Source organism: Myxine glutinosa, chromosome 14, assembly GCF_964187855.1.
Source record: "Myxine glutinosa chromosome 14, kmMyxGlut1.1, whole genome shotgun sequence".
Taxonomy (NCBI): Eukaryota; Metazoa; Chordata; class Myxini; order Myxiniformes; family Myxinidae; genus Myxine; species Myxine glutinosa.
This window is the reverse complement of record NC_136274.1, coordinates 46,137,319-46,164,106: the sequence shown is the minus strand read 5'-3', so window position 1 is coordinate 46,164,106 and position 26,788 is coordinate 46,137,319. Positions and strand designations below refer to the sequence as shown.

At 49.5% G+C, this 26,788-nt stretch overlaps 1 protein-coding gene across 1 annotated transcript; it reads right to left on the bottom strand.

The window, feature by feature from the left end:
- Positions 1-362: 362 nt before the first annotated feature.
- Positions 363-14,655, bottom strand: LOC144888774 (uncharacterized). Its single transcript, XM_078767968.1, has 4 exons — positions 14,595-14,655; positions 7,060-8,361; positions 6,071-6,327; positions 363-482 (listed from the first exon to the last, which is right to left on the bottom strand). Exons 2-4 carry the CDS (start codon positions 8,165-8,167, stop codon positions 363-365), a joined length of 1,485 nt encoding a protein of 494 aa, XP_078624094.1. The 5' UTR covers positions 8,168-8,361; positions 14,595-14,655.
- Positions 14,656-26,788: the final 12,133 nt, after the last annotated feature.

Sequence of the window (26,788 nt, the reverse complement as noted above, 5' to 3'; positions counted from 1 at the left end):
GTAAAGTAATCATTTTGAACTGAAAGTACGTTTGCTTTACACTCCAGTCACCTTAGAAGAGGAAGAGTAATATGTCACCAGCCAGCTGTGCTCGGTCGGACACATGTTGGTCACCTTTGCAAGGTCCATCCATCGAATTTTGTCATTCACACTTGAGCCATCAATCAGGACATGATTTGAAGATTAAAATCTGTGACCTTCGGAAAGCAAGCGCAACACCACGAGAAACGATTGAAGACGCTCGCTTCTCTTGGCGGAGAATGGCCGGTTCCGACACGACTGGCAGTGCTATCGAGGCAGGTGTATCGCAATGGCAGCAGGTGCGCGGCTTAAATGGGATGAGACGTGATTGATGCCCATAATCAATAATGGGCATGCCTATCCACAGGGTAAAGAGCGGTTGATTTGTCACTGCCATTTAGCGACAAGGAGACGCTCGCAATGCGCACGCAGGTGGCATGCTTTTTCATCATGGTGTACACCTGTTGCCACAGCAGTTTTGAGGATGTCACACGAGAAGGAAACAAAATAGAAACACCTTGTTGGGTGCAGTGCAAGAGATATTGATTGTCTCATGGTTTGATACCCTATGGTTCTCCACCTGTCGATGCAATCCAACCTGTGGATGGGGTAAGGGTTGTAGGAGTGGGAGTCCCTGGTGAAAATGTCACAGGGCGCACCTGAAAATGGCAGCCCATGTGCCTTTGCTAAATATTCTTCATTTTCTCCATTGTTCTCGGCATGTGTTTCACCTAATTAGATCCTTGCTCGGTTTTGTTAGAGCTGCGTGGGCTGGTAATTTCTTCGACCCTCGATGATTCCATTTTGAACAAAGAAGAGTGAAGGAATAAAAGGGAAGGTCATAAAAAAAAATCCACCAGGTCTACAAACTCCGAGCTTAAAGCTTGAGAGCTGAACACAAACTTTGAAATTTATTGTTTGTCCCAGTATTGCGAATCCAAGGTTTATATCTTGTCTTCGGTAAGAAAAAGGATGTATACAGTATATTGATTTACCATACTCTTTAAATAACGATGGTGTCGCCGAAACAGTTTTTTCACAAGGGCTGAACTGGGTGGTTTGCCATTGTCTTATTGACGTTGTTTGTCTGTGCTCTATCTTTTTTTTTTTTTTACAATACTGAACGCCAAGCAAGGAAGCAGCACAAACAATTTTTAAAGTCTTCGGTCTGTCTCAGTCGGGATTTCAACCACTGATGGGTGTATCGTTGTTTGTTGTATCCATTTGCGGGTTTCAGGAGGTGGAACCGTGTCATCCCAGGACCCAAAGTATCCATCTCCTCTTCGGTAAGGGGTCACATTTCATGGACCAAGCTGTTCAACTCTTTATCAGAATTTTTTTTCCAAGGGATCTTTTCAGGATTGTCACCGAACCCAGGATTGCCTCCAGTTGTAGTTCATTTGTGGTAATATTCCTGGGGATGGTTTTCAAAATCTCAGTGAGGTTCTTCTTTACCATTCCTGTTGCTCCAATTACCAATGGTACAATTTCGATGCTCTTCAACTTCAAATATCTCTCAACCTCATTTTTGAGGTCCTGCAGGTATTTGGTCATTTTCTTGATAAAGTGTGCGTGTGTGTATGTTTTATGTATACAATGGGATGCTTTGATAATTATCTCAATTAATCGTGATTTAACACAGTATTTTGTTATGGTATTAATGTATGATTTGAATGATGCTGTTTGGAAAGAAAATAGAGATAACGAGTTTATATGAATAAGGAAATGACGTAAGGGTTTCTACTTTCTAACTTTGACATTCACGTATTTGCCTTTGACTGGGGATAGAACCATTCAGACGGGGTACTTTGTTTGCCTAAGTCCTTCACACTGTCCATGTCTTACGTTCGACTGAAGGTGGCACAGGAATGTGGAATATTGATTGGTTCCATGGTTTAGCATTCACCGTTTCCGCATTGGTTGTTTGCTTTTGGCTTCCCACTCGTTTGCTTTTGACTTTTGGCTTCCCACGGGTACCTCGCAAGTATATATATATATATATATATATATATATATATATTGTTACGGATTCATCACTTCCGGTGTTGTGGTTTTCATCCACTTGAAACATTTCTGGTTCTATGTATTATTATTATTATTGTTTGAGGGAAAGGTTTGAGGGTTTGTGGTTTGAGGTTTGAGGGTTTGAGGGAATTGAGGGAAATAGCCATTATTATTGTCAAAAGGTAAAAGGTTAATGTTAAATGAAACAGGAAACCGGATCGGGAACAGAAGACGAAGACGAAGAAGAAGAGGAGGTGAGAAAAAAAGAAAGGAGCGAAAGGTCGGACAAGAAGCTGGTTGCTTTGCGTTCTGGATCGAACGTTGTCGAGCAAGAGTCACGAGTGAACTTTGAATTTCTTGGATAGGAATTCCTGCGATAGGGGTTATTGCTGTGACTGATCAACCTGGGTGTCAGGTTTGGCGTTGGGATTCTGAAGAATCATCGCCGGGTCGTTGCGACTCGGGAACGAGCCGTCGGCCATTTTGATTCGTGCGCTTCGTGCGTCAAGCAAGGTATTTGCTTCGTCAGCCATTTCCACCGCTTTCAGACGTATCTGATGTGTGTGTGTGTGTGTGCACCGTGGCTTTTGGAAGATTAATTTGAGGTTTGCTGACTGAGCCGTGAAAGTTCAGACCTGGAGGGCGCCTTTGGATTTCCCATTTGCCTTGAGTTTGCCTTACGCAGTGGCGCCTTTGGATTTCCCATTCGCCTTGAGTTTGCTTTACGCAGTTTTGGACCACGTGACTCTTTGCGCCGCTTTGGCCGCATACGCCTTTCTGTTGTTTCGGCGGTGTGACCAGGCCCGTCATCTGAACGGGGTTCAGGTTTCGATTCGACATCGCTCTAATGATCACTGGAGGGGATCAACTTTGAGCTATAGAGACATTGGGGGATGTTTTTTTTTTTCACTCACTTGGAGCACAGTGAACTATCCTATACTGGCTGATGGTACCATCATAAGATGTGTTGATTGTACTTTTGATTGCTATTATTGTTGTATCGTTATTCTTGTGTGATTTTGAATACAATATTTGTTTGTTGATAACCATTGGTGTGGTTTCCCTATTGATTTTTGACACAGAATAACATATGTTTCTGCCGTGGCTCCTCTCGGGGCTCAGAGGTACACCGTGACCAGGGGGTCGGGGAGGAGCACGTAACTATATATATATATATATATATATATATATATATATATATATATATATATATATATATATATATATATATATATATATATATTGTTGATATGAGGATTGTGTTTTTTTAAATTGTTTTTTATTGCTTTATTCTGGACCCTCCTGCCTCCAGTCTGTTGTATAAAGGTCAAAGGGCGTTCCTGTAGTTAATTCCATAAAACATACACGAAGGACACCATATATCCCTGTTCAGTAGTTATATCCTTATTATGTGTATTAGTGTAAGGCTGTGTCTTCCATTAATTTAAATACTCCATTGCACCAAGTGAAATAAGAGTAGATCCCCTTTCATTCACATTCCCCTTCCAACAATTGCCAACTGTTCCCTCCGCGACTCCATTCGCCACGAGGTCGGCTTGGAGAAGAAGGGGGAGGAGCTGCCGACTCCAGGGCGTGCCCGCCCATCGTCATCAATGGCGGAGCCAGAGGGCCGTGCCGACCAATCAGGGCTGAGGCGAGCTCACCGATGGGCGTGTCCTGGACACCAGCGGCTTGATCGCCTGAGGCGCTATATAGAGCGCGCGCGAAAGCAAGAGAAGAGAAGTTGTTGTTGGACTAAGCAAGAGAGGAAGAGTTGGACTAAGAGTTGGACTAAGCAAGAGAGGAAGTTGTTGGACTGGGTTGGACTAAGAAAGAGAGAGGAGAGAAGGGGCGAAGCGAAGCAAAGAGAGAAAGAGTCCTGGAGTTTGTGAGAGAGGGAGAGAGAACCCGTCACGCCAGACCCCCCACCAGCAGCGTTGGCTCCACCAAGCAGCTCCGACCCGTTACCCCGCGCACACGACAGGATCGGTGGCATCGGCGGCCGTCGAGGTCCAGCCAGACGTCCCGTGCGGGATCAAGCTCCAGCCAGCTCCGTGCCTTCCTCCCCCTCCAGCCACCCACCTCCTTCCAGCCAATCCACTCTGCAATTCCCCGTGTGAGTCCGTCTTGTTTGTTCTGTCCAGGGTATTAATTAAGCCTGTTTAGATAAGCTAGCGATTTTCACTGTGTCTCTTTGATTCTTCTGTAAATTATTTTATTATCCTTCCTTCTCCTTGGTTACTTTTGGTTGTAAATAGCAAATAAATTATATCCGTATTCCCTACTTCTGTCTTCTTCTTCTTCACATCCTTCGCTTTAGTCTTTTCCCCATTGAATATCTGTGGCGCGATTTTGGCCAACGTTCAGGAATCGGGTTAGTCGGGGTAACTGTTCGGGCGCGGCGGCCATCCGCTCGGCAAACAACATCCCAGCCGTGTCCGTAACAATATATATATATATATATATATATATATATATATATATATATATATATATATATATGTACATATATATATATATATATATATATATATATATATATATATATATATATATATATATATATATATATATATATATATATATATATATATATATATATATATATATATATATATATATGTGGGGGTCAATGACCTCAAGGGAAGGAAGAAGAACAAGGATCAGAGCAGCAATGTTTAATAAAATCGATTACAAACACACAGTGTGGAGCAAGGCTCAAGAATGCACCGCCTGACACGCAGCGGGCATTTTCAAGACACTCGCTGCAAAATCAGCAAATAGGCATTTCATATATAGCAAAAATATCAGATAAGAGTCTGCGCTAAAGACAAAGGAAACTGGGCCGTAAAGACCCACCTACCATCGTCGCTTCCTGCAGAAGGCCAAACTTAGACTGAAAAGATGTAAGCATAGGATAGGGTGACCTTTTTTGGCTCTTTATCTAAACACATCAGACCCGAGCGCAGGCCGAAGGAAATGTTCTCATAATACCTTCAATGGTTTTCTTGACACTAGGCATAATAGTAGATTAATGATTGAATACACATGCTGAATACAATAACAATCAAAGGATATGTAATGTCTATATTTCTTTTCCAAGGTTGGTTACGTCCTTAATTTAGGAGACACACTGGAAACTACAAAGATATATAATTAATTATTCCCTTTGTGAAGAAGGCGTTTGGCAACATGTTTTTCCCTGTACGTGGGTTGTGGGCTATTTATCTTATGTCTGGCACATACATTCAAGGACTTGTTTACTGGGCTAAGGATCCACAGGTTTTTCCTGTATCCTGAACCTCGAGCCTAGAAACCACATTTTGTCCACCAGCCTCTGCAGCTGAGTTCAAATCAGTTTTCAGAAGCACAATATATAATTTCAGATGTTATGATCAATTGAGTCATGGGGTTTAAACCCTAATGGCTAACAGTTCCTCCCTTTGTCTTTACAAGACAACTCCTTGAAAAGCCACCGTATACCCCAGTGGTCAGCATCCCAATCAGTCACATGCCAGGCGCGACAAAGCGTCACGCATGCTCAGAGAGAGATACCGGCCCTAACTGGCCGTCTAACATTCAACGCATAAATTGTTAGCCATAATTCGCGACGAAGGCGCCTGGTTAGGAGATAGCTGCCGCCCGGCCGGATTCCGAATCCACCCTCGTCCCAGCGTAGGTGCGACCCAGTTGCCAGCCAGATTAGGGGCCCTCCTTATGCAGGTGTGGTCCTCGCGAATCAGGGCAAACAATCGACGTCCAATGCCATCAAGCCTTGTACGTGTGATTGCTCTGTGGAAGAAAAGGAGGCACATTCATCATCACCAATATCCATCTCCTCATAATCACAAATCTCCATCTCCACATAGTCTGTATCAACGTCAGTATTCAAGGTGTTGGGTGCCTTAAGCTGAGACGATCCCAAATTGCTTGTTACGGGTGGTGTAAGTGGTGGTGAAGGTGGTTCTCCCGGATATCCCGGATACATGTTTGCCATCCGCTCCTCACTACTGGCATAATAGCAATAGCTCTTAAAAGAACCTACACTTTCTAAATCACAGGTAAAATCATCCCAATCAAAATCATAATCATCATCAGAATCCCACGCATCAACAGGTTCATTGATTTCAAGCCAGGAATCATAGACCCCTAAAGCCACATCCTCTTGCCACGAAGCGTCGAGGCCATCAACACATTCGTCGGGGTCCGAGACGATAGAGTTGGCCGGTTCACCAATGGCCTTTGGATCCTTCCCATATAGTGAAAGTAACATCTCGTTGGTGGCGGTGGATGGGGTCCATCCTGTGAAACATTTTCTCACACAAATCATGATTAGGGATTTCATTATAACCACGGCGAGTACGATTCCCACGACTATGGCCAGGCCTGTCAATAGCCATTTTACAATGACCCCTGTCCATCCTCTGAACCAGGCTGATATGCTGGACCATACATTATTGGGTTCTTCCCTTCCCTTTCGGCTATCCGTGAGATCCTGGGTCACGGCCTTAAGCCGAATGATTGAGGCCTCTATTCCTTCCGAGTGATCGGGGATATATGTGCAGCATTTTCCATCGATTACCCCACATACTCCTCCCTTTTCTGCCAACAACATATCCAAAGCCACTCGATTCTGCATCACCATCGTTCGCATATGCACTAATTCGTCTTCCAATTGTAGTTCTGCGATTCGGGTTTCGTTTCCAATTCGTTCCATTACTAATGCGAGACTATCTATTCGCCAATCATTCATAGTCACTCCCGCCTGGGGAAAAAATGCTCCTAGTAGAACCTGCCACCAACGTCCGTCCAGTCTTACTGTTCCATCCGGGTTCCAAAGGGAGAATCGTTTCTTCCTCTCGTGGGTAGGGGTGTACCCTGTTTCATTAAAATGATCTACCAAATTTACCTTGGGAAAGATGGATCCCAGATAACAAGTCCCTCCCCACTGTTCGGGTAGGTATGGATATGCCTTATTTCCGCAAATAAACATCACTCCATGGGGTGGGATAAGGGCCGAGGCCATGCATTTACTAATTTCAACGCGGGTGGCGCTTGGTGCTCCCCAAGATATGATTAGCTTGGTTACGTTATGCTGGGCCTGGTCATCTATGGTTATTACAAGGGGGCCTCCCTTTTGTCTCCCTCTGGCGTCGGATGGCAGATTAGCGGATGGCAGGGTATGGGTGCATTCCGAGGTTCCCATCTGAACGTGTCCCTTTCCTATAAGACACACCCGTCCCTTTTGCTCTGTCACCCAGACTGGGTCAGGTGGTTTGTCTAACAAAGCCTGCTTAATGGGTGGGGTATATCGAAACTCCCGGGAACACACTGCTGGGGGTTTTGGGCCTATCAGCTCCAAGGTTGTGGTCAAACATGGGGTACGCAAGGGTCCTGAGCACATATCTCGTAGGGACAGGGGCAGCACTACCATCTCTATCCCTGTCGTACTGGTGTGAGGAAAATGCATACACGCCCAACAACGTGATCGGTTCTGTACCTTCGCCATTGCACGGGTCACTGTCCAATACGTGTTTTCCTTTGGCTTTTTCTTGCTTTCGATCCGTGGGTGCGGAGTTAATATGTGTGAGATGCATGGTGGCCTGTAGGCGTAGGGGGAGCTCTGTGAGGTCATGAATTCACATTGTAATAACAGAGTAGTGCCGCTGTTCAGTAATACATGCGTGGTTAAATTGTTCGAGTCCTTTCCCCATTTGTAACCTGCCCTGGCCATGTTTACTATTGGTGTGCCGCCTTGTCGTGGCGCTTGCTTTATACGACTGAGGGCAGCAAAACCTGTCTTCCTTCCATGTGAGTCTGTGTACAACGCCCTCCACATTATCTGTGTCCATACGTCTTCCTTTACGGGGCAGCAGGGTATATTTATCCTCTGACCCCAGATAACTCTCTGCCGGTGGACCTTAACGGTTTGGTCGCCATATGCATATGTCTCCGTGTCCGCCCATGCCCTCATGTCCCCCCACTTGAGGCGTGACACGGCAGGTGCATTGCTGGCAAAGCGGTATATTAAACTAAGTGTGATCGCCACCCCTAACAGGCGGTGGTGCGGCATCCTCGATCTGTGGTGGTGCGTTTGTGGTGTCTGTGTTTGTGGGTATGGCCAACTTACAATGTGTGGCATGTACCCAGGACGACTTGCCCTCACAAAACACCGCTGTTGGTGTGGTCAGGAGAACTTGGAATGGCCCCGTCCACCTTGGTTCGAGCGCAGTCTTACGGGTGAAATGCTTCACCAGCACGTAATCTCCTGCCTCGAAGGTGTGGATAGGCTTGCTTGTTGGCTCCGGCAGGGCCTCCCGAACACGTTCATGTATGCTGCGCGCCACATGGGACAGACCTATGCAAAACTTTAAAAGCATGTCATCCATGATAGGTAATTCAAGTGCTGCCATATCCACTGGCGCCGATACCGGCAAACTCATGGGCCGACCCATCAATATCTCGTGCGGAGAGAGACCAGTGGTGCGCCCTGGAGTGGAGCGCACGCTCATTAACGCTAGCGGAAGGGCCTCTGGCCACTTAAGGCCTGTCTCGTCGCAAATCTTTGCCAACTTACCTTTCAGTGTGCCATTCGTTCGTTCTACAAGTCCCGCCGATTGTGGGTGGTAAACACAGTGGAACGACTGTATCACCCCCAAGGCCTTTAACACGGCTTTAATGACGTCCCCTGTGAAGTGCCCGCCCTGATCGGATGACACTTTCTGCGGGACTCCGAATCGACATATGAAGTGCCGCAAAAGGCACTTGGCCACCGTTATAGCGTCAGCCTTAACGCACGGGTAGGCCTCTACCCACTTGGTGAACATGTCCACCACTACCAATACATGCTTAAAGGACATACAAGGTGGTAAATTGAAAAAATCGAACTGGATATGACAGAACGGCCCGACCGGAGCCGGGTGGCCCGCGTTGTGGCGGCGCCTGGGGGGAGCCCCCCTATTGTGCCGTTGACATATAGCGCACGAGCGACAGACCATGGTAACCACAGTCGAAAGGCCTGGGGCTGCCCAGGTGGAAGTGACCTGCCTCATCACCCCCCTATGGCACACATGGCCATTTTGATGCGCCATGCGTGCCAACCATGGCAATAAAGCTCGCGGTGCCACGGGTTTGTCGTTAATCGTCCACATTTGTCCTTCCGCGGGGCGCTGAGCTCCCAATTTAATCCAATCTTGATGTTCTACGTTTGAGGCCGTGGCTTGTAATTGTATTACATCGAACTCTGTAGGTGCGGGTGTCGGAACGTCTACCTGGGCGGTCGCTTTAGCGCCCTGTTTGCGCGTAACTACTGGCATATTATACCCAACCTGTTGGTTTGCCGCTTGTCCTGCTGCTTCGCCGGCTCGGGCGTTTCCGCGGGCCACAGTGTCGTCTGTACGCTGGTGACCTCGGCATTTAACTACAGCTATTTCACGTGGTAGCATAATACTATGAAGCAGATTTCGCACTAAGTCCCCATTTTTGATGAGTGCTCCCGCTGAAGTGAGGAACCCTCTCATTTTCCATATGGCCCCTTTGTCGTGGACCACTCCGTGTGCGTATGCCGAGTCAGTATAAATTGTTACTGCCTTTTCCTCGCTTACTTCGCACGCTCTCGTGAGTGCGTACAGTTCAGCTTGTTGTGCTGACCAGGTGGGCGGGAGGCGGCCGCTTTCGACCGTCTCTGTATCCGAGCATACTGCGTACCCAGATAACAGGGATCCGTCCCATGCCCGTTTGGCTGAACCATCGACGTAATAGGTGTGATCGGCTTCCTGTAGCGGAGTGTCCTGTAAGTCAGGCCTTACCGTCGATATTAACTGGACCACGTCCGTACAAACGTGCGGGACTCCCTCCTCCTTTGTTGGCAAAAGTGTCGCTGGGTTAAGAACGGTGCACCGCATCACCGTCACGTTAGGTGCCATAATTAATGCCGTTTCGTATTGCATCAGTCGAGTGGCTGTGAGGTGCTGTGTGTTTCGCTGTTGTAGTAGCGTATGAACGCAATGCGGTACCTGTAAAAGGACCGCATGTCCCATTACTATGTCGGCCGTCCGCTCAACTGCGTATCGAGCAGCCGCCACGGCTTGTAAGCACAGCGGAAAGCCTTGTTCTACCGCATCAAGCTTTTTGCTGAAATAGGCTACCGGACGTTCCTTATCTCCATGAGTCTGAGTTAACACGGATTGCGCGAATCCCCCTACTGCATGGGTGAAAAGTGTGAAGGGCTTTTTATAGTCGGGAAGGCCCAAGGTTGGGGCCGTTACCAGGGCTCGTTTGAGCCCTTCGTAGCAGCGTATTCGATTGTCAGTCCATTTCACCATCCGTGGCTGGTCGTTTTTCGTCGCCTCATACAGAGGTTTTGCTAGTAACGCATAGTCAATTATCCATGTACGACAGTACCCTGCCATTCCCAAAAATCGCAACACCTCCCTTTGTGTACGAGGCAACGGGGTTTCCATGATGGCAGTGACCCGGCTCGCGTTGAGCTCACGTTTCCCATGCGAAATCGTGTGTCCCAAGTATGTAACTATCTCCCGCACAAATTGCAATTTCTCCCGGCCTACCTTGTGGCCTTTCTCGGCGAGCGCATTTAACAGCGCTAGTGAATCCGTCTCGCAGGCTGCCTTGGATGGAGAGCAGATTAATAAGTCGTCGATGTACTGCAACAGCACCGAGCCGCCTTCCAACTGGACATCCGCGAGATCGCGGTGCAGCGCCCGTGAAAACAAGGTGGGGCTATCTGCAAAACCCTGCGGAAGCACTGTCCAGGTGAATTGTCTCCCCCTAAAGGTGAAAGCGAAGAGGTACTGGGACTCTGGAGCTATTGGCACTGAAAAGAAGGCGGAACACAAGTCTATGACTGTAAAATGTGTAGCCTCTGGCGGAATGGAAGTCATCAGAACTTCTGCATTTGGTACAACCGGATGAATACCCTGAATTATTTTGTTAATCTCCCGCAAATCCTGCACAAATCGCCACTTTCCTGTCATTGGTTTTGGCACTGGGAAAACTGGGGTGTTACATGGGCTGTTGGTTTCGATTATTATTCCCTGCTGCACGAGCGATTCTATCACCGGAAAAATGCCTGCGTCGGCCTCGTGCCGAAGTGGGTACTGCCGAATGTGTGGTAAAGGTAACCTCTCTTAAATTGGAATCACCAACGGGGGTGCATCCCTAATGCGCCCTACTTCATTCTCGTGTTGCGCCCATAGTGACGGGGTGACGGTGTCGAGCAACCCATCGGAGTCCCCTGGGGTCGTGGGGACCGCTCTAACCATGTGTGCTGCTTTGGGTGGTAGTTCCACCATCTCAAATCTAACTCGTCTGTCCTGAGGTGCCAAATTAATTATGAACCCTTCATTGTTTTCCAACACATGGACCGTTCGGTGTTCAACATTGTATCGACGCCTTACTGGCGTTTTCCGCAGTCGGTCCATCATCCATCCAATGCTCTCGGGTGGCCATCCTCTGGTGGTGCTAAGGGTAACATGCGCTTCCATCCCCTCGGGGTACTTAGCCTTCGATCTCTGGCGCGGCGACAAGGTTACCGTAATCCCAATTCCCTCTCGGCCAATCCATATGTGTGATAATTGAAGATCAGAGGTTTCCCCTAAGGCTGCCGCAACCATGTCTAAATAATAATCATCGCTCCCAGTCGCGTCATAACATGCGGTGCAGTGCGGCGGGTTGTATTTCAATTTTGTGGCTATGTGGTGTTCTTCTAGCCAATCGCGAATTTCTTGCGTCTGCGCGCCAATCATGTCGATCACATGGGTCCATGTTGCTAGAGCCCCTTCCTCCAACCGCCACCAATACACGGTGGGGCTGGCTCGCTGTAATGCCATCATTAACAAATCGCGGTTCGATTCTCCGACGTCGACGTATACACCTTCTTTGGTGCACGCAATGTTACAACCTAATCGACACAGCAAATCCCGTCCTAGTAAATTAGTTGGGGCAGTAGTGGTCATGAGAAATGCATGCTTAGCTTCTAGCGGTCCGAACATTACTCGGGCCTCTTTTGATACGGGGAGAGCTTCTAATTTTCCCGAAACGCCCTGGATTTGGACGCTCTTGTGTGTGGGTTTCAAGGTAGGTAGTTGTCCCTTATTGATAGAACTGCGAGTCGCACCAGTATCCACTAAGAATTCTAGTGGCTGTCCATTTACATCAAGGTCGGTTCCTCATCTGGGGTCATCGTTATCAATGGACATTCCTTTGGCGGCCCGCATTCGTCCCGTCAATAGGCGTTTCCATATGACGGCCCTTGCTGTCCCTGGGGCCCTCGTGGTCCCCTTGGACAATTTGGACAATCCCGTCTCCAGTGGCCCATTTGCCCACATTCAAAGCATGCCCCTCTCCCTGGGGGTCCCTGTCCTGGAACCCCCTGTTGGTTTTGTTGGTTTGGCCTTCGCCTCCCTTTGTAGGGAGGTGGGCGCCCTTGCCCTCCCCTCGGCATTTGTTGGCCTGGAGCACAAGGCCCGTATGGCATGCCCGAATTGGGGGTAACCCATGGGGTGGGGCCCATATTGGAGGGTCCCCATTGCGGTGCCCATCCTGGCATGGGTGTTTGTGGTGGCCAATAGGCCGGCGGGGGACCTAGCACAGAACATGGTGGAGCGGCCCATTGGGGTTGTTGGGGTTGTCCCCACGTCTGATTCCCTGGCTCACTAGGTCCTTGTGGTCCCCGGGGTACTTGCATCACAGCTGCCTGCAGTGCCGGACCGAGTGTCTCGTCATCACTTGACCCACTCTCACTGTCACTTCCCATTATTTCTGCCCCCTTTTGTTTCTTCTTCTTGCTCCCCGTTGTTCTTGTTGCTGGGCCAATTTTTCCCTTACCAACATCTGCAACATTTCCTCCTTAATTTCCTTCTTTTCCTCCGAGGCGGAGCCCGGACATTGTTCAAGTTTCGTACATAATTCATTGGTCCCCATTCCTTTCCAACCGAAAAGGACGGCATGCACTTGTTTCTTTAGTGCGGGCCGAAGCCCTTCTACTAGGTAATTGTTCACCAGGGGAGCGGGTAGGTCCCCGATTTGGATTAACCCTAATCCGCCCCATCGAGCTATTGCTTTTTCTATTCTCTCTCGGTAATCGCCGATTGATTCTCCTGCCTTTTGCTTTATGTTGCCAATTTTTCCCCAATCTGGTCCTCCAGGTGGCGCTAGCGCCTGACCAATGCTAGTCAGGAGAAGATTTTTCAGGGTGACCCACTCGGGTCCTCCCAGGGGTGGCACTCGAGCTATGGGGTCGTCTGCTGGCCATAATGAAAGAGTTTTGGCCTTCTCCCATACCCTTGGTGGTAAGACGGATGCTCCCAAATGACAAATATCTCTCCAATCCGGGGCATCATCTGTAACCCAATCGCGAAGCAAGTGTATTATCTCCATGGGTTGGTCGATTAACATTTCCTGAACCCTCCTTTGCATGGCCATTAAATCAGATTCCTTCCAAGGCACCCGTACCCTCACTACCACGCCGTTTGCATTTAGTCCCGCACATCGCATGGGGAACACCCCCTTTATTTCTATCGCACGTTCCACTGGTGCCTGATACTCCACTAGTGAAGGGTATACTTTCTGACCTGGACCTATCGGGGGTGGAAACCCCGGGGTGTCTGTGCCACTATCTCCATCGTCCTCGACCTGAGGGGCTGATGGTTGTGGGGTCTTTTGAACTCGAGGGGGTCTCCCATTTGTTTCCCCTACAGCGCCCTGGTGTCGGGTACGTGCCTTAGATCCTGGGACTGGACCATGGGGGGAATAGGAAACAGGGATTTCATCTTCCTCATCCTGTTCCTCCTCATCGGAATTAATCCGGGCTACCATTAGCCTCTGGCTTGTCTGTGCTGCGAGCGCCTTCATCTGTTTATCCTGCTTCTTTCGACCCTGTTTTCGCTCATCCTGGTATTTCCCCAACTCTCCTCGCAAACTCGCTTGTCTGGAGGCTGCCTGTCTCTTCAAGGCCTCCACCTTCCACCAACTATAGACCTTCCATGAATCAGGTGGGAGTCTCTTCTTCTTCTTCTCTAGGGCATCTAAAACCCCATATAGCACATCCAACTTGTCTATTGCAAATGACCCTTCCTCTGGCCAAGGCGTACTCAGACCCTTGGTCAATACAGCCCATGCCTTGCCCGGTTGCAAAGCAGCATACCCATGTTCTCTTTTCATGTAAAACGCTGGAGTGTTCTTCAAAGGCTCTCCCTCCTTTCCTACCTTATTACCCATCTTTCTACCTTCTTGGGTTAATCCCTCCTGGTAGTCCTAAGATCGGGTCGCCCCCCGATCTCTAACCTTAAACACAGTTCTCACGCCGGAGTAAACTTAACACCTATTATCTATCACCCACATAGGGGTCTACCTGCTTCCCACGCAGGGAGCTTACCTGAGGGGTATCCCTCCTTATCTCGGGCGCCCTGTATAATCGATTCGTTACCCACTGCTGCTCTGGTTAAACGAAATATGGTTCGGAATACAAGCCAGGTAGTACAGCCGACAGAGGTCCACACATCCAAAGTAAGGTAGGAGGCTTTCAATTTCGATGTGCAAAAACTGCTTACCCAAATTAGATGCCGGCAGGGCCTCCTTCCCGACCTGGAACGTGAGGGACCACCTCGTCTGCACACCTGGATGATCCCACCGCTGCCACCAGGTTTGTGGGGGTCAATGACCTCAAGGGAAGGAAGAAGAACAAGGATCAGAGCAGCAATGTTTAATAAAATCGATTACAAACACACAGTGTGGAGCAAGGCTCAAGAATGCACCGCCTGACACGCAGCGGGCATTTTCAAGACACTCGCTGCAAAATCAGCAAATAGGCATTTCATATATAGCAAAAATATCAGATAAGAGTCTGCGCTAAAGACAAAGGAAACTGGGCCGTAAAGACCCACCTACCATCGTCCCTTCCTGCAGAAGGCCAAACTTAGACTGAAAAGATGTAAGCATAGGATAGGGTGACCTTTTTTGGCTCTTTATCTAAACACATCAGACCCGAGCGCAGGCCGAAGGAAATGTTCTCATAATACCTTCAATGGTTTTCTTGACACTAGGCATAATAGTAGATTAATGATTGAATACACATGCTGAATACAATAACAATCAAAGGATATGTAATGTCTATATTTCTTTTCCAAGGTTGGTTACGTCCTTGATTTAGGAGACACACTGGAAACTACAAAGATATATAATTAATTATTCCCTTTGTGAAGAAGGCGTTTGGCAACATGTTTTTCCCTGTACGTGGGTTGTGGGCTATTTATCTTATGTCTGGCACATACATTCAAGGACTTGTTTACTGGGCTAAGGATCCACAGGTTTTTCCTGTATCCTGCACCTCGAGCCTAGAAACCACATTTTGTCCACCAGCCTCTGCAGCTGAGTTCAAATCAGTTTTCAGAAGCACAATATATAATTTCAGATGTTATGATCAATTGAGTCATGGGGTTTAAACCCTAATGGCTAATATATATATATATATATATATATATATATATATATATATATATACAGTGGGACCTCTAAATCCGAATTTAATTCGTTCCAGCGGAAGTTCGGATTGGGAAAAGTTCGGAATTAGAAACTATTTTCCTCATTAGAAATAATGGAAAGTGAATTAATCCGTTCCTGGACCCCAAAAATCCATTATCAAGACACTGTTAACTGCAAATACACATGATTCAAGGTAAAATAAGATGAGTAAATGCCCTAAATATCAAATAATAATAATAATAATAACAAGAAATAAATGTACTAACATGAAAATAACTGCATTTACCTTAGTGGAGAGTTCTGATGGTGCATGTGGAAGCTGGAGAGGAGGAAGGAGGGAGAGGGTTTTATTGCTTGGAAGGTGAGGCACCTTCCAAGCTAACATCAGATGACTGTGCTTCTGGTGTTTGCTCTCTTTGTCTCTTAACACCACTTGTAGAGGGTTGGGGCTCACTAGGCTTGCTTTCTTTAGAGAACCACCTCTCCAAAGTTGCCTGGTGTTGGCGACTTTTCTTAATTTTTCTGAAGTGGTCAATCACATCGTCACCGAACAAGTTAATGCTCCTATTAACCACTGCTTTATTAGGGTGCCACCTTTCAACAATGGCCTGTGTTTTAGACCAATGGAAGCACAGTTCTTTAATTTCAGCACTGGAAATGTTACCACTAGCTCCCTCTTCCTCCTCTGAATAAATTTCCACTGCCACTTCTTCTTGCTGCATCTTGTGGAGGTGCTGAAGTTCTTCTGTGGTGAGTTCCTTGTTGTGATCCTCCACTAACTCCTCCACATCCTCTTCACTCACCTCCAAGCCCATGGACTGACCCAATGCTACAATAGCAGGCACAATAGGTTCTTCAAAGCCTTCAAAATCTCGACGCTCGCGGCGGGAAATATGAACGACGCTAACGCTATGTTGGCGGTTCGGTTATAGAAATACATTCGGAATTAGGGACAAAATTTTCTCGAATTTACGGTTCGGAATTAGAGTAGTTCGAGATGAGGGGCGTTCGGAATTAGGGGTCACTACTGTATATATATATATATATATATATATATATATATATATACTATATATATATATTGTTGCGGGTATGGGATTTGCATCCATCCATATCCGCTTGTAAATATTCCCCTATTTCCTCAAGACTTCCCAACTCTCCCCAATCCCCCATTCCCTAGTCCCATTTTCTGTAAACAACACTCTGTAGACCCGACCTCCCCCTATTTCCCCCATTAAATGTCGCATCCAGGTCCACCGCATCTCATGTCGACAACGATAGGACATCTTGCTAGTTATTCTTAGTCTATGTCAGTTAAGGATTCGTTTCCATTAATTCTGACCCTTCGTTGCACCAGAATGTGATTGTATGGCACCGTTAGGAAGTTTAGGACCTCCCAATACCTCCTCGCAGCTCTTCCTCACAGTTCTCTTCAACAACAACAACAACAACAACGAGCGCAGGGAGTGCGCGTCCTCACTCCGGCTTGGTAGGAGTGGTGGGAGGACACCATGCCTTCCCAACGAGCCGCCATCGGACATGTGCTCGACGGGGTTACCAAACAGGGGCTCCCTGTCGGCTCCTCGTCAAGGGCGGAGCCCGGTAACCCCCACACCCAATGGAAGCGGCGGACCGGCCCCAGTTGGGGCGGATCAAACCAGCCGAGGGCGTGTCACTCCCCGCTGAGCATGCGCAGTGAGAGAGAGGTGACGTCAGAGATGCGCGCCGAGCTTGGAGCAAGCAAGACCACCTCCGAGCGCTGTGAGACCTCCCTGCATCTTTGGACTGTGCTTATCCTGTCCCTGAGCCAAGGTGCACCTTGTGCCTCGATCTACCTGTCCATTCCTGCCATCAATCCCCGTGTAAGTCTACCTTGTCCGTTTGTCCGTGGTCTGTCGGGGAATAGATAAGACTGTATTTAAGTGCCCATCTCTTCTGTGTCTTTACCTCACTCTGCCTTGTAATCTACCCCTTTTCTCCACCACTGTAATTATACCCTCCTCTGGAGGTCTTGAGAACTGTACCCCCCTTGCGTCGTTTCATCTTTCCCAGTCGTCGTGTCCTTTCTATCCTTGATTTGGCATAGCGCGATTTGGCCAACGTCTGGGTGAATCGGGTGAGTCGGGAAGAAACGGGGAACAACTGTTCGGCCGCGGTTACCTCCGCTCGGTAAATAACATCCAATCCGCGGTCCGTAACAATTGGTGTCGGGGAGTGAGATACGAGGCCCGAACCAAATTTTTAAAACAGCTAGAAAAAATTTGGTCAAAATTACAAAGTACCGAAATTGCTTTTGTTTTACAAAAACCCGAATTTTGAAAGTCGCGCTATGGGAGATCAAGACGGCTGGGTTCCGGTAGAGGAGAGTGAGGCAGGGTCGATCCAGGACCAAATTGAGGGACATGAGGAGAGCGAAGTAGTGAGGGCGGCAGGTTCGCAAAATGGCGGCGCTAGGCATGGGGAAGAGGAGCGCGAACAACAGGTCGGCGCCGCGCAGGGGATTGCGGTAGCTGTACCCGTGCCGCCGATGGACATGCAAGTCCTCATGGCGCAAATAGGGGCCCTGTTGGCCCAGAATAGCGAGAAATTGAGGGATGACATGGGAAACCAGATCGGGGGTTTAAGGAATGACATGGGGGCCAATAGCCAACGGTTAGAACAAAGGATGGGGTCCAATAGCGAGAAATTGAGGGAGGACATGGGGGCCCAGATCGGAGGGTTAGGGAGTAGAATCGAGGGATTAGGAAACAAATTTGAGGGATTAGACAATAGATTAGGGGAAATACAGGAGGGGTTAACGGGGGTAGAAAACAGAATGGCCGCTCAAGAGAATCAAATGGAAGGGATGAAAAAGGGGTTAGAGGGGTTAGAAAACAGTATGGAAGGCAAATTGAGGGACATGAGGGACCAAGCGGAAAGGGAAGTTAAACAAATGGGGCAGCAGATAGAGGGGGTCAGAATGGGGGTAGAAACTAAATTGGATGCTCACAGGGAGGAAATGGAGCAGATGAGGGTGGCATCTGGGCAGGAGATGCAAGTGATGGGAGGGGAGATCAGAAGAGGTGTGAGTGAGGAGGTCGGAGGAGTGCGCGAGGAGGTGAGGCACTGTGAGGAGCGCATGGAGAAGGAGGTGAGAAAGGGGACTGTAAAATTGCAAGGTGGTATAGAGGAGTTGACGCTGGGAGTAGAACAGCTGACAGTGGGACAAAAGGAGTTGGGGGACCAGGTAAAGAAGAACACAGCGGTAATAGAGGGTTTAAAATCGACACAGAAGGAGATGAAAAAGGACGTAGGGGTAATTAAAAAAGAGTGTCAGACGGTACATGAGGACCTGACGAGGAAAATGAACAAGGTGGTAGAGGTGATGGAGGTTAAAGAGCGGGAGGTGCGGGAGCACATAGAAAAAAATAAGGTGGAGTTAGAGGAAGAACTTAAGGGGGCACACGAGGAGATGAAGGAGGTGAAGCAGAAATTAGAAGAAGTGGAAGAAGGGGTGAGCGAAATTAAGAAGCGACGGAGAGAGGATAAGAAAGAGATAAAAGAGGAAGTAAAATAATTGGTCCAAAGTCTGTGTTCGGATCGTGATGATGTGCTCATTAACCGGATGAGGGATTCGCAGGTGATGGAGGAGAAGCGAAGAGAAAGAGGACCCGGTGTAAGTGGTGACCAATATGGTCGTGCGTATGATGCGCCAGGTGATTTCATAAGCTTGGGGGTCGAGATGGACCCGGATGTTCGTGAGAGGCCAAGAGTGAGGTGTATGGCTGGTCCGGAGTGTATGGAACGAGGGTGAGAGCGAGAGGGTCCGGTGACGGGAGAGGTGCGAGGTGTGAGTGAGCAAGGTTGTGGTGGTATGGAATGGGTAGCGGGTTGCGGAAGCGTGACCCATGCATCGACACCAACAGGGGTAGTTTTTAGAGGGACAGGGGAGGCACGGGAGCCCCCTGGGGGTAATGTACTGTGGGGGCCCGGCCGGTTCGGCCCCGCGCTGACCCCGCAAGGGGCGACGCACGGGGTCCGGCAGGCGGGCAACGACTCGCATACGAGGTGGTCCCACAAGGTCCCACTCACGCCGTATGACGGCAAGAGTGATCTACGAGCATACCTGGCGCAGTTTGACTGTGTGTGTAAGGGCAACGGTTGGGGTGAGGACGAAGGTGGAGTACACCTGGTGGCCGCGTTGCGCGGCGCGGCGGCGGAGGTGCTGACAGCATTACCACCGGGTGCTCTCACCCTGCCAGCCCTCCGCGACGCCCTAATTAATCGATTCGGCATTGAACAGCAGAGCGAGCTTGTTAAAGCTCAGCTTGCGCTGCGAAAACGCAAGCCCCAGGAAGCCATCGGGGAACTTGCCCACGACATTCGCCGCGCAGTGGGGATCGCACATGCTAACATGGCAGCGGATTCCCGGGAAAGCCTGGCGCTGGACCATTTTATCCAGGCCCTGCCAGATATTGAGCTCCGGCAACAGCTCGCCATGTGGCGTCCGCAGACTCTTAGCCAGGCGGCTGACGCTGCAGCCCGTTGGGAAGCAGCGAGGCCCGTGGCCCGGGGGAGCGAGCGTCACGCAGTGGCGGTCCGCCAGGTGGGACCCCCGATGGAGGGAGGACCCCTTAGGGGGCCCGCCCCCGAGGTGAGTCCTGACCAGGCGGGCATGGTCCGGAGGCTGGTGGACCAGCGCCTGGCGGGACCTGGACCATGGCAGGCGGCCCCGGAGGTGGCCCGCGGTGGACCACGAGCGGGTAATCCAATTCGGACCTTCAGGGGGGGAAATTTGGAATTCCGGAGACAAGCACCTTATCAGGTGAGGTGCTATACTTGCAACCGTCTGGGTCACCTGGCGCGGCACTGTCGAGCCACGCGCCGGGATGATCCCCCGCGGTTGAGGTCCTTAACTCCGCCCAGGGGGCAGCGGGTTAGCCGACCCCAGACACCCCCCCGCCAGCCCCCGGGAAACTAGAAGGTGTCGGGCACGTAGGCCTTACACCGGCGAGCAGGCGCCCCCGTGGATTGCCTCGGCTATAGATGCCGAGGCGGGACCCAGTACCTCTGAATAAGGGGGGCTTATTAGTGCCAGAGGACTGGGGGATTGATGAGCAATGGGCCCGGTGGGTAAGGGTGGCATCCCTGCCACCCTTCCCATGATGGGGGCAAATGCGCTATAGTTTATGGGGTGGCTATGACAACCGAGCCAGGGAGGGCTTGGTTATATTGATAGGGACTAGAGGTGACTATAGGTGACAAGATTTAAGTAAGAGACTTGGTACCTGTAGTGGGGACGTAGTAGCTTAGTGTTTGATAATGACGTGGGAGCGCTGAGTGTAAGGGAAGACGGAGGAGCGCGAGTTTTAGAAGGGAGTAGACAGAGCAGATGATGCAGTATGAATGGAAGTGCTGGTGAGCAGCTTCAAATGAGGCATTGGTGAGGCAATGCTCCGAGGTGTGTGTGAGTGTACAAGTGATGAATGAGAGAGCATTGCGGATGAGTGTCATGGTGAGTAGTGAGTGTTGTGGATCAGCGCGAATGCGCTTGGGGGAGAGAAGGGTGCAGGCGGCACCAAGTATGAGAGCACAGGTGTGCAAGTACAGGTGTGTGGAATATATGGAGCAGAGAATGAGTGGTGTGGCGAAGGTTGGAGTAAGTGGTACGGAGTGGTGTGCATGGTGCGAAGGTGTGGATGTGGGAAGAGTGGACCCATTTTCACGAGTACCCGGGGAGGGTAGTTTAAAGAGTAGTTAGAAGGTATAGGTAAATTGTGGTTGGATATTGGCATTTGTGGTGCGGTTGCAGAATGGTATTGTGGATGGGTGCATTGGTGTGGTGAAATTGGCTGGTCGTGTGGCCTGTTAGTATGAGTGTGAATGGTTGGGCACTCCGCCACTGTTAGATGTCGGCCAGGTGAGGCCGCAGGTGGGCTCTGGGAGCCGTTAGTGTCAGTGGGTGCCTGAGGATCCCGGGTGTGGATCGGGCAGCCCGTGCCAGAGAGGGCACCGAGGGGGTGAGAGTGCGAGGGGGCCTTCCCCAGTTAGTTAGGTTAGGGTGAGGAGCAGGTGAGCTCGGTAGGCAACAACAGTGGTGGAGGTGTGCAGGTGTGCGGACCAGCTGGGAGCGTCACACGACGCAGCCACCGAAATTGTGCGGGAGCACCGAGTGTTGAATCGGGGAGTGAGACCCAAATTGATGGTGTGCACCACAGATGGTCAATGTGATTTTGGTTCTTCGAACCACATAGAGTAATGAGGGCCAATGGTTTGGCAGGAGAAAGACCCCGGGTAATGTAAAGTTGTTAAAGTCATTTAGGAAATAGTTAGGATTGATGAACCTGTCGCACCATACGCAGCCACTTACCTGAGGTGATGATGATGGCTCCACACCTGTGTTTTCTTTGTTTTGTGTTGCAGGAGATGAGAATTGCTGTTTGGATTTGTGAGACGCATCACGACGTGGATGAGACATTGGGGTGATTCCATCTCTCCCTCCTTAGGAGGGACTGATGATGAATTGGTGATGGCAAATTTTGATGTTGAGTTGGAGATGGCAAATTTTGATGAGAGTTGGAAATGGCAAATTTGATTGGTTAGGGGGGAGAGAAGACGAATTTGGTTTATGGGAGGAACGGGGAAGACAGTAGGGACGTTTGTTGATGTGTAAAGTAGATGTTTATGGGTAGTGTTGTGTTTTGTGGATACAGTAAGGGGTAAGGGAGGGGCAATGTAGGTTACCTGGTGGGGGGGGGGGGGCGTACGGTAGGAACGTACCTGTCTCACCTGGTTCCCATGTGCCCCCAGTGTGCATTACCTTATATTGCATGCACTTTTGCGCCCTTACCACCTTACTCACCTGTCTTCTTTTGTCTCCCACCTCCGAGGATCTGGCTTTGGGGCAGAGAGAGAGGAGAGAGAGGTGCTGGCTCCGCAGTTGTGGGCCTGTACTTCCGCTGCTTGCTGCCTGGATCGATACACCATATGGACCGCAATTTTTGTGGCCGCCCACAATGGACCGCAGTTCTTTTGCGGTCAAGCACCACCCGTTGATGGACCTCTGGGTCAACGTGGCACCTATGCCATACAGGTGAACCACTTTTAGTTGGCCCCTGACGGCCACAATTAAGAAATGGACGCGGTTGGCGCCTTTCTTTATTTCTAAAGAAGCCAGAAGGCCAAGTGCACTCCATGAAGGCAAGACCAGCGGCAGAACATCGGCCGGCTGCGACACCACCGGTGACCATGGACACTTGATTGAGCATTTTTATTGAACACTTTATTGGTGCACCAGATGGTGCTGACTGTGCATAATGGGGTGGTGCTTTTGGTGCTTGGAAGGGGTGCTCTGCACATTATTAAAGGCCGTAGGGCCACAGGGCACTCGTGGGTTGGTGTATCGATGCTGGCATGCGTGCTCTCCCTATGCATAACATCTGCATGTGTTCCTCAAAGAACAGGTCCTGGATCGTAGTGTAAATATCAGTGTAGTCTTGTATAAATGATGCTCCCTACCGGCTGTATGTTTAGTTTGAGGATGCTTTCCGCGATTCAGTTATCCTGTGGGTGTGTTTCTGTTAGGAGAAGGGTGCAACGTCGCAGGGGGACATATTTACTCATTTGTGAACATCTGTAAAACTGTCGCACTCAGGGTTGAGTTAATAGTAGAGGGAACTACATCTGAGTGCCACACTAAGGTAGGTAAAAATTTATCGGGTCGGGACGCCCCGAGGTCGAGAAGGGTGCCGTGTTGCGGATATGGGATTTGCATCCATCCATATCCGCTTGTAAATATTCCCCTATTTCCTCAATACTTCCCAACTCTCCCCAATCCCCCATTCCCTAGTCCCATTTTCTGTAAACAACACTCTGTAGACCCGACCTCCCCCTATTTCCCCCATTAAATGTCGCATCCAGGTCCACCGCATCTCATGTCGACAACGATAGGACATCTTGCTAGTTATTCTTAGTCTATGTCAGTTAAGGATTCGTTTCCATTAATTCTGACCCTTCGTTGCACCAGAATGTGATTGTATGGCACCGTTAGGAAGTTTAGGACCTCCCAATACCTCCCCGCAGCTCTTCCTCACAGTTCTCTTCAACAACAACAACAACAACAACAACGAGCGCAGGGAGTGCGCGTCCTCACTCCGGCTTGGAAGGAGTGGTGGGAGGACACCAGGCCTTCCCAACGAGCCGCCATCGGACATGTGCTCGACGGGGTTACCAAACAGGGGCTCCCTGTCGGCTCCTCGTCAAGGGTGGAGCCCGGTAACCCCAGCACCCAATGGAAGCGGCGGACCGGCCCCAGTTGGGGCGGAACCAACCAGCCGAGGGCGTGTCACTCCCCGCTGAGCATGCGCAGTGAGAGAGAGGTGACGTCAGAGATGCGCGCCGAGCTTGGAGCAAGTGTTACATATTTATGTGAATGTATGTGAATTACTATTCAGGTCTTTGCTTATCAATGTGTAGTCGATTAAAGGTTGTTGTGATTAAAGGGTCAGGAGCCCTTCTGAGGAAAAGGAGACCGGAAACGGAAGAAGAAAAGACATGAGGTCCTGGAGACGCGACGATTCTTCTTCTCCCTCGCCAAGCTCGGACGCGAGCGGTATCGATTGAGCAACATAAGAGAATCGGCGTTTCAAAGCCCGTCTGGCGAGAGGAGTTACCGGGACGTGTCACTACCCTTTGACACGTCAAGTCACGGTGGGTTCGTGCACGGAACCAAGCAGCTGGCACAGTTCGCCTCGCCGTCTACAAGGCCGCGTACGGGTCGCACCTTGGGCCGCGTGCGCTGGGCAAGCCGCGTGTTGCTTTGCCTGCTTTACATTACCCGCTTTGCTTGGCCAGGAGGTGCGTGCTGCAGCCGTTGTTCCCGGTACGGGACGTGCCCGGTGAAAGCACGTCAGGAAGGGTCCGTTCAACCGCCCACGTGCGGAGATCGAACTACAGGAGTACGGAGACATTGTGAGAGACATTGACCACGGAGGGAGTCGGGAGTGGGGCTCACGTGAGGAATGTATAAGATGGCCATCTTAGAGTTAATGTAGATGAGTTTACATCTTTGTACTATTGATTGCTGATTGTTGATGGTTAAGTGCTCGGGGAATATATCATTGATTATTCCGGATCCTTGGTGTGGGGTTTTTTTCTTGGTTGGAATTCATATTGATTGCGTCACGAAAGCGCATACATAATAAATCTTTCTGGCGGAGTTCCTCTCACGGTCCGGGGGTCACCGAGACCAGGTAGTCACCGGGAGGACCACGTAACAGAATTGGGGGCTCGTCCAAATTACGATTTGCGGATTCGCAATTGGGTCTACGTCCGGGATTTAAAATTGTATAACATAATAAAATAATAGTTTTTATTAATTAAAATTTATTAATTCATTATTAATTGGTAAATTTTTGAGAAATTGTGGTAAAGTCTTGGGTGAAGGTTAACAGGTGTTAACGATAGGCACCATGGCGTTTGTGGCACAGAACTTTGCGTTAACCCCGAGTGAGGCACAGTTCCGAGCGTTACGAAAAGCGGCCTCTTGAAATTGGCCAAACATTTTAACTTGGAGGTCCGAACTAATTTGAGGAAGGCAGAGTTGCAGACCACGGTGATACAGTCTATGGTGGGATTAGGAACATGGGACGAGTTAGCCTGGCAGTGGCTACCCGAAGAACCAGAAGACGTTGAGCTCCGGAAACTGGAGTTGCAATTACGGAGCCAGGAACGGATTAAAGAAGAAGAAAGGAAAGCAGAAAAGGAAAGAGCAGAAGAAGAAAGGAAAGCAGAAAAGGAAAGAGCAGAAGAAGAAAGGAAAGCAGAAGAGGGGAGAGAAGAGAAACAAGCAGAGGAAAGGAGAGTGGAACGAGAACTCCAGGAAAGGTCAGAAGGGAGAAAAGCAGAGGAGAGGAGAGCTGCAAGGGTCCTCGAAGCAGAGGAGAGAAAAGCGGAAAGGGAATTAAAGGAACGTGACATGGAGCTTCAGCAAGAAATTAAATTCAAGGAGCTGGAGTTAATGAGAGAACGGGGAGAGGTACCACCCTTGCTGACGGGGTCGACACCTAGCCAGAACACCTGGGATGTGGGCAGACATGTGAGGCTGGTTCCACCCTTCAGTGAAAAGGAAGTCGCTAAATTTTTCCACACTTTGAGAAAGTGGCTCGACAGTTAAACTGGCCGGAGGAGGCCTGGACCATACTAGTGCAAAGTGTGCTGGTGGGAAAAGCTCAAGAGATTTATTCGGCGCTACCAATGGACCAATGTGCAGATTATGAGGTATTGAAGAAGCACATCCTCAAAGCCTATGAGTTGGTTCCGGAAGCTTACCGGCAAAAATTCAGGAATGCCTGGAAGAGGGAGAGTGAGACCCATGTGGAGTTTGCCAGAGTGAAAGAAAATATGTTTGATCGGTGGTGTGAGTCAAAAGGAGTCGGGAACGACTTTGAAGCATTGCGTGACCTGATGCTGGTGGAGGAATTTCAACAGTGTGTCCACGAGGACATCAAAGTGTACCTGCAGGAAAAGAAAGTACCGAAGTTGTGGGACGCAGCCACCCTGGCAGATGATTATGCCTTAACACACCGGATAGGGGTCCACGAACCTAACTCCTCGCCTAGATCTCCGCAGGGGAGGTGGGGGAACAGCAGGTGCGGAGAACGACAATACATGGCGGCGGCCTCGAGAGGATTATGGGGACAACGCGGATACCCCACCTGTTCGAAATCAGAGGGCTGCGGGCCCAAGACAAACTTATTTTTCGGGGGGCCCGAGGCAGACCACGAGTTTTTCCTCTGGGCCTACTTGCGCTTTTTGCAAGAAACCTGGACACTTGATGTCCAGTTGTTACCTCATGAAAAGGGAAGACCCAGAGCGGAGTCCGACTAGTACAACTCCAAATGCGATGGCAAACGTAAGAAATCGCCCACAGAAGAGTTACCAACCATTTTTTATGAGGGGTTGGTCTCACTCAAGGGAGACTTGACTAACCCAAGACCGGTTAGGGTTTTGAGGGACACAGGAGCCCATCAATCCTTAATGCTTGAAGGCATTTTGCCATTGTCAAAGAGTACCGCAACTGGTGATAGTGTTCGGTTACAAGGGATCGGTGGCTGTGTTAGTGCCCCACTTCATGTCATCCATTTGGAATCCGATTTGGTGTCAGGACCGGTCACCGTCGGTTTACAAGCCACGCTTCCTGTAGAGGGAGTATCGGTGATTATCGGAAATGATTTGGCCGGGGGGCAAATTTATGGTAACCCGAGGGTTGGTAAAGAGCACAGCA

Excerpts from the sequence above, each read along its gene's own strand:
- LOC144888774 (XM_078767968.1), bottom strand. The coding sequence starts at position 8,167 with ATGCCACACATTGTAAGTTGGCCATACCCACAAACACAGACACCACAA. Across the intron at positions 6,328-7,059 it reads CGCCACCCGCGTTGAAATTA|GATGGACCCCATCCACCGCC; the intron begins GTAAATGCATGG and ends AATGTTTCACAG. Across the intron at positions 483-6,070 it reads TTACCTGTGATTTAGAAAGT|GTGTACACCATGATGAAAAA; the intron begins GTAGGTTCTTTT and ends CTGTGGCAACAG.